Source organism: Colobus angolensis, unplaced genomic scaffold, assembly GCF_000951035.1.
Source record: "Colobus angolensis palliatus isolate OR3802 unplaced genomic scaffold, Cang.pa_1.0 Scaffold219, whole genome shotgun sequence".
Classification (NCBI taxonomy): Eukaryota; Metazoa; Chordata; class Mammalia; order Primates; family Cercopithecidae; genus Colobus; species Colobus angolensis.
Window position 1 is genome coordinate 1,630,472 of NW_012115366.1, and position 7,765 is coordinate 1,638,236.

The window sequence follows — 7,765 nt, forward strand, 5'->3', positions numbered from 1 at the left end:
AATAAAAAAAAGTAATAAAATAAATAAATAAATAAATAATTTAGGTAGGGAGGAATGTGAGGGATGGGCCACAGATTTTATTCGGAGCATTCTAGCCGCCAGAGTCAAGAAGGAATGTGATCCATCTTCATACCATAAAATATTGAATTGCTTGCGATAAACATCTCTTCTAGTACTAAGACCAAAGAGAAAATTTTCTTATGGGTCTCCAAGAGAAGATACCATATAGAACAGACAATGATCATTTGGTCCACTAAACAAAACAGTAACTGACTTTATAGAGCTGTTTCTTATTGAAGTTCCTTGTCACACAGTGCCAGTGAGCAGCTTTGTGAAGAATATTTGCAGGGGGTGGTGAGGTTGGTGATGGTTGTGGCTGCGATGAACATGAGGATAGGCTGGTGCACTGGTCTGAGGGTCAGCTCAATGGAGTGGTATATTTTAGAGGTTATGGTTCTCACCTGATGTGTTCTGCTACCCTGGTGTCCTATGAATCTTCACAAGTTGGCCACTGAATTTTTATCAATGTGCTACATTTATTTTTGCGACTGGTGAAGATCAAAACTGCTAAGAAATCTGTCAGATAGTGGTGTGTGGAATAAGATCTGCAGCAGCCACGAGGAGTGCCAGGCAAGAGGCAAGAAAAGCCACTTAGACCATCACCAAGGAGTGTGTAACGGGGGCTGGAATGAACTCTGTTCTGTAAATGTTCCCTCAACTTACATTTTGATGAGTGCTGTGGAGAGCAGGTAGTCTGTGTTTGGTCAGGGTTAGGTCCATATGCTTTTGTAGTTGACTGGGGTAGTTGACAGTCCCTGAGGCAGGTGGAGAAGCCTCATGAGCTGAGATGCTTGAACAGAAGGCTGACTCACTTCCACACAGAGGTGGGAAGAAGTAGCTAAGGGCATACCAAGATTTTCCTTAACTTCAGGTCTGATCTAACACATGTTGGAAAGGGCAGTCAAGGTTTCCACATCTCTATGTCATAGAGCATAATAGCCACATTTTAGTCTAGAAGAACTCTTATTTTCTTTTACTTTATTTTATTTTTTGAAACAGGGTCTCACCGTCACTCAGGCTGGAGTACAGTAGTAGCACAGTCATAGCTCAGTGTAACCTTGCACTCCTGGCCTCAAGTGATCCTCTTGCCTCCGCCTCCCAAGTAGCTAGTACTAGAAGTGTGCACCACCACACCTAACTAATCTTTTTATTTTTTTGTAGAGATGGGGTCTTGCTGTGTTGCCCGGGCTGATCTCAAACTCCTGGGCTCACGTGATCCTCTCACCTTAACCTCCCAAGTGTTCGGTTTATAGGTGTGAGCCACTCCGCCTGGCTTTGTTTTTTCTTGACTGTCTGTCAGGGCCAAGGGGGAAAGAGGAAACTGCCTGGGACAGTGAAAAGAAAAGCCTCTCAAGTCCTAGAGCCCCTAACCTCAGCCATCTGCTGGCGGCCGGTGCCGTTCTGCATTTGCCTGTCTCTGGTGTCATCATCTATGTCAGTAGCGTATTGTCTGCTTTCCTTTGGCATCCTAGGCTTGCTTTTCCAAGGAGAAATGTTTTATTTCATTGGCTTGGCTGTATATTTATTTTAATGGTTCTATATTCAATTAAAGTGAATGGCTTAATTTTACTTTTAAAACAAACTGACAGGAAGCTACTGTGCTAGTTGGGCAGGGAAGCTGGGGGAAATGCTGCTGTAAATGAGTTCTGGTGTCCTGCCTTAAAAGAAATAACTGTAGGGGTTCTGAGGATATTTGCAGACACAATGCATCAGATACGTCATTCATTGTTACTTATTGTGGAGAACACGAAAGGTATCAGAAGCCTGGAGACATTGTTAATATAATCTTTCAGAAAAAGAATTGTAGAAACTTTAGTCCATGTGGATTCCAGGCCAGATTCTAAAATTCTCTGGCAAAGCAAAGGTGTGTGTGCCTCAAAGTGGGAAGCACTAGGAGTTTCAACACAGGCTCACAAAGAACAGGAGACTTTAGGCCAGGGGCTTTCTACCCCATGAGATTCATGTTACTTCTATCACAATGAACTTAAAGCCAAATAGTATAACCTACTTATGTACACACGCTAATGTGTGTAGGTCCACACACACATACACACCCTTCCCCCACCACACACAGAATGCCCTAACAGTACTGTAAAGGAAAAAATTTTAGGTATGATAATAAAATTTATTCTCATGTATAAATGTTTGGGTGTGACCATATTAGAAGGCATAAAGAAATATTCGGAAGCTTCTACCATCATGCAGGAGCATGTGGAATGCAGACTGCTACAAATGCAGACTGACTGAGGTGGAGAGCTTTGCTCTCAGTGATGTGATTTTCAGAAATGGTGGGCATCTCTTGGTAAAGGTCTGAACAAAACCAAGTATGATCTTCCTTTGGCTTACATGGAAGTTCCCATCCTAGGAAATTTAGCATATATGAAAACCATATTTAAAAATACTTTGTGTTCATATGTAAAACTGAGTTAGGGGCTAAGCTGAGATAATATACATTTACAAGGCCCATGACAGATCTTCACTGTGCAGCAATTGTCCACTCAAATGTTGCAGGATGCTCAGTATGCCTGGCTCCCGCAAGTGGCTCCTACTGATTATGACAACAAAAGGGGCCCAGAGGGTGACCCTGTCCCTGTCGGGCTAACAGAATTTTTCATGGCCATGACTGTCAGGGAGAAAAGCATAAATGGCTCGCTGGCCTCACCAAGGAGTTGAGTTCCACTGGAGAGGTCTGCCACTGGGAGGGGTGTTTTCAGTGGCTTCCCTGCTTCTCTACGGAGTTACCATTAAAATGACTGCTTGCATTAGATCGTTAGATGTCTTTTTTTTTTTTTTTTTTGAGGCGGACTTTTGCTCTTGTTGCCCAGGCTGGAGTGCAGTAGCACAATCTTGGCTCACTGCAACCTCCACCTCCCGGGTTCAAGTGATTCTCCTGCCTCGGCCTCCCAAGTAGCTGGGATTACAGGTGCCCGCCACCGTGCCCAGCTGCTTTTTGTATTTTTAGTAGAGATGGAATTTCCCCATGTTGGCCAGGCTGCTTTTGAACTCCTGACCTCAGGTGATCTGCCTGCCTCAGTCTCCCAAAGTGCTGGGATTACAGGTATGAACCACTGCGCCCGGCCTAGATGTCCTTTTAAGGTGCTTTTCAACCCTAATAATTTCTGTCTTTCTTTTCCTTCCTTTCTTCCCTCCCTCCCTCTCTCTCTTCCCTCCCTCTCTCTCTTCCCTCCCTCTCTTCCTTCCCTCTCTCTCCCTTCCCTCTCTCTCTTCCCTCCCTCTCTCTCTCCCCTCCCTCTCTCTCATCCTTCCTTCTCTCTCTTCCCTCCCTCCCTCCCTAACTTCCTTGCTCCCTCCCTCCCTCTTTCTCTTTTTCTTTCTTTCTGTCCCTCCCAACTTCCTTCCTTCCTTCTGTTCTTCTTTTTTTTTTTATTCTTTTCTTTTCTTTCCTTTTTTTTTTTTTTTTTTTTGAGACGGAGTCTCGCTCAGTTGCCCAGGCTGGAGTGCAGTGGCGCGATCTTGGCTCACTGCAAGCTCCGCCTCCTGGGTTCATGCCATTCTCCTGCCTCAGCCTCCCAAGTAGCTGGGACTACAGGCGCCCGCTGCCACGCCTGGCTAATTTTTTGCATTTTTAGTAAAGACGGGGTTTCACTGTGTTAGCCAGGATGGTCTCGATCTCCTGACCTCGTGATCCGCCCACCTCAGCCTCCCAAAGTGCTGGGATTACAGGTGTGAGCCACCATGCCTGGCCTCTTCTTTTCTTTTTTCCTTTGAGACAGGGCCTCACTCTGTCACCCAGGCTGCAATGCAGTGGTGTGATCATAGCTCATTGCACCTTTGAACTCCTGAGCTCAAGTGATCCTCCCACCTCAGCCTCCCAAATAGTTGTGACTACAGGTGCATATCAGACATAGCAAGACCCCTACAACTTTTTGTTTTAGAGATGGGGTCTCTACAACAAGACCAGCTATGTTTCCCAGGCTGGTGTTGAACTTCTGGGCTCAAGCAGTCCTACCACCTCAGCCTCCCAAATTGTTGGGATTTTTTTTTTTTTTTTTCTTTTTTGAGATGGAGTCTCGCTCTGTTGCCCAGGCTGGAGTGCAGTGGCCGGATCTCAGCTCACTGCAAGCTCCGCCTCCCGGGTTCACGCCATTCTCCTGCCTCAGCCTCCCGAGTAGCTGGGACTACAGGCGCCCGCCACCTCGCCCGGCTAGTTTTTTGTATTTTTTTAGTAGAGACGGGGTTTCACTGTGTTCGCCAGGATGGTCTCGATCTCCTGACCTCATGATCCGCCCGTCTCGGCCTCCCAAAGTGCTGGGATTACAGGCTTGAGCCACCGCACCCGGCCTCTAATAAATTTTCTACTTCTTAATGATGTTTTTGACTCATTGTTTTCATTTTAATAAGAAAACATAATTGCATTGACAAGTATTAAATGACAAGGATGCTTACCACCACTACAATTATTTTTTGTGACCCTTTCCATTCTGAACAGTCTGTCCTTTCTCTGAGCTCAGCTACTTTTGCCACTCCCTTCCTGTGGCCACCCCCAGCACAGCTGATGGGCCTTGCCTCCATTGGATCTTTGGAACAGCTGTTGGCCAGAGAACTGGCAGTCTTTGCTAACCTGTTGAGCCTGCCATAGAAGTCTTCTCTATAATTTTTCAGTGACTGATTTTTCCCCAACATCATGTATAGGATATAAGGAAAGTGAGTATAGACTGGTGAGAGCATGTGTGTTCAAGTTTTTGTTGCTATCCTGTTTGATTCTCTTAAGAATCAACTTCTGAAAGTTTAGAATTGAATTTTACATTTTCTAATACTTAGTTTTATTTCTTATTTAAGGCTGCTTCTGATGCTTGGAAGCTATCCTCTCAGCCACAAAGATGGTAATAAATCTTTGCCTCCCACAGTTCAGACCAAGAATTCACTGCAACAAGGTAAACAAAACAAATATATATACATAAATATATGCTATCTTTGTCATGTGTTTCATCATTTCCTGCCTTATGTATGTGGATTTGATTCAGGCTTACTGCACTTTTGCCCTTGTTACTTTAGATTCCATCAGATGGTATTTAGGTAAGCATGGGGCAGGCTCACCTCTGGAATCACACAGCGCCATGATGAGGTGAGCTGTGACTCATTTTGTGCAGGGTCCTCTTCACTGTGCTCTTTGTTCTTTGATGATCAATCTCAAGTCTTGTCAAAGTCATAGCAAAGGTAGAAATACTTTCTCTCCCCCTCAGTTCTCTCCCCAGATACTGTTTTGAAGGCAGTTTTGGTTGGATTGGGTAGGATTTTGTTGCTTGCTTTTTTTTGGGCGGGGGGAGGGCAAGGAGGTGAGGGATATGGGGTCTTACCATGTTGCCCAGGCCTATCTAACTCCTGGGCTAATGGGATCCTCCTGTCTCAGCCTCCCAAGTAGCTGGAACTACAGGTGTGTGCCAACATACCCAGCTAAGTTGCTCGTATTTTTAAGGTTGGGCAATACTTGGGGACATGGTTGCCCTTGGCCTTTGATCTGATCTTGGGTGCCTGCAGAAAAATCTGGGACAATTCAGTTTAATAGAGGAAATTTTAAAACGAGGAACCTCAGGCTTAAGCGTTTTCTTACAAGCGACAAATTGTCTTCATTTGGATCATTGTATCTTGTTTTTTTAATTAAATCTAGATATCAGCTGATGGTTATGAAGTAGAAAATCTCATCTCTGAAGACCTCACAAAGAGAAGTCATGGTTTCAGGACAGAGTATTTCATTAAGCCACCAGTCTATGTGACAGTTTCATTTCCCTTTAATGTGGAAATCTGTAGGATCAACATAGACCTCACAGCTGGGGGAGGTCAGAACGTCACCGGCCTGGAAATGTACACATCTGCCTCATCTAGCAGAGTGTCTTGGAATACTCCCCAGTGCCGGACCCTGGGCCCAGCTGAGCCATCTGTCCCAGACAAGGAGGCGTTCACCTTGGTAGGCAAAGTCTTACTGAAAAACCAGAGCCAAGTGGTGTTTAGCCACAGGGGCTTCAAGGCCAGGCCCCCTTTTGGCCCGATGGAAGCCACACTCCCCTCCCCTGCTGTTGTGGCCCAGGAGCTCTGGAATAAAGGGGCTCTTTCCCTTGGCCACGTGGCCCACCTGAGGATCTGTATCACCCATGTGACAGGCGGCGGTATCCCTTGTATCAAGCGGTTGGAAGTGTGGGGTCAGCCGGCCAAGACCTGCTCCCAGGAGGTGATAGACAGCATCCTGCTGGTCGCCTCAGAGAACCTGCCTCAGGATGTGGCTCTGCAGGCCCCAACCTTGCCCATGGAAAGTGACTGTGACCCCGGGGACCAGTCTGAGAGCCAGCAGGCCCCCTCCAGCCTGCAGAAGCTGGCCGAGATCATTCAGGATGTGCCTGAGGAGTTCCTGGATCCCATCACCCTGGAGATCATGCCTTGTCCCATGCTGCTGCCCTCAGGCAAGGTCATTGACCAGAGCACGCTGGAGAAATGTAACCACAGTGAAGCCACATGGGGCCGAGTGCCCAGTGACCCTTTCACGGGGGTAGCTTTTACTCCACACTCTCAGCCCCTGCCTCACCCCTCCCTCAAGGCCCGGATTGACCATTTCCTGCTCCAGCACTCCATCCCTGGCTGCCACCTGCTTGGGAGAGCACAGACGGCATTGGCTGTGATCCCTTCTTCCATTGTTCTGCCCTCTCAGAAAAGGAAGATAGAGCAGGCTGAACATGTCCCAGACAGTAACCTTGGTATAAATGCTTCTGGTTTTTCTGCCACAAGCCCTTTGGTCTTACCCACTACCTCAGAGCACACTGCTAAGAAAATGAAAGCCACCAATGAACCCAGCCTGACACACATGGACTGCTCGACAGGTAATTCAGCATCCTGTGTCTGCGGCCGGGCTCATCCATCTCCTTCCCAAGAGCTCTCGCTCTGCTGCCCTTTGCTTTGTGCTTGGCCAGTTTACATTCCCAAGGCTGTGCCTGTGTTGCCTCCTTCCCATTTCCCATCCTGGGGCCCCTCAGCTTTGTCTTCAGATTAGGGACAACCTGGAGCCTTGGAGGGGTTCCATGTGTTCTTGTCTATTCTCGTCTGTTCCAAAGCTTCAGTCTGCATGTTTCACTCCTCTGCTGGTGATGGTCCCATGGGCACTATTGCCTTCCTTGGGGTCCCTTTATGTGCCCTGGCCTGGTCAACAGTTTTTCCTGGGTTTGAAGCCTCTGGTCAGAGCTGCTGGGAGGAGAGATGCCAGTCGCTCAAAGCAGAGTATGTCTTCTGGTGCCTTCTTTGTGTTACTCATGCATCAGTGGGCTCCTCTTGGTGTTGTTTCTGTCACAGAGGTACAAAGATACATTGCATGGAGGTTCTCCGTGCGCTCCCCAACCCTGCCACCGTGTGGCATGAGGACACAGAAAAGGAAAAAGGACTAGGTTTGTGGGCCTTCCTTTCAGGAGAGGGTTACTGAAGAGAAAAGCCACACTGAAGAAGGTGTACTCAGTAAATGTGTGCAAATTGCAACATTTTCTTTGTATTTCTTTTCTGTTGTTTTTTCTGTTTTTCTTCTTCATTGCATTTGGCAGGATCCACTAGGTAAAATTGCAACATTCTTTTTTTTTTGAGATGGAGTCTTGCTCTGTTGCCCAGGCTGGAGTGCAGTGGTGTGATCTTGGCTCACTGCAGACAAACTCCACCTTCTGGGTTCATGCCATTCTCCTGCCTCAGACTCCCGAGAAGCTGGGACTACAGG

General features: G+C 47.0%; 1 protein-coding gene across 2 annotated transcripts in view; it reads left to right on the top strand.

Moving 5' to 3' along the window:
• UBOX5 (U-box domain containing 5) overlaps positions 1 to 7,765 on the top strand; it is a 59,642-nt gene that overhangs the window by 34,321 nt on the left and 17,556 nt on the right. For both annotated transcript variants that reach the window (XM_011943324.1, XM_011943325.1), the window contains exons 2-3: positions 4,861 to 4,955; positions 5,690 to 6,890. In XM_011943324.1, coding sequence (XP_011798714.1) covers positions 4,902 to 4,955; positions 5,690 to 6,890 — 1,255 coding nt within the window. In that variant the 5' untranslated portion in view covers positions 4,861 to 4,901. The remainder of the gene's footprint in view (positions 1 to 4,860; positions 4,956 to 5,689; positions 6,891 to 7,765) is intronic.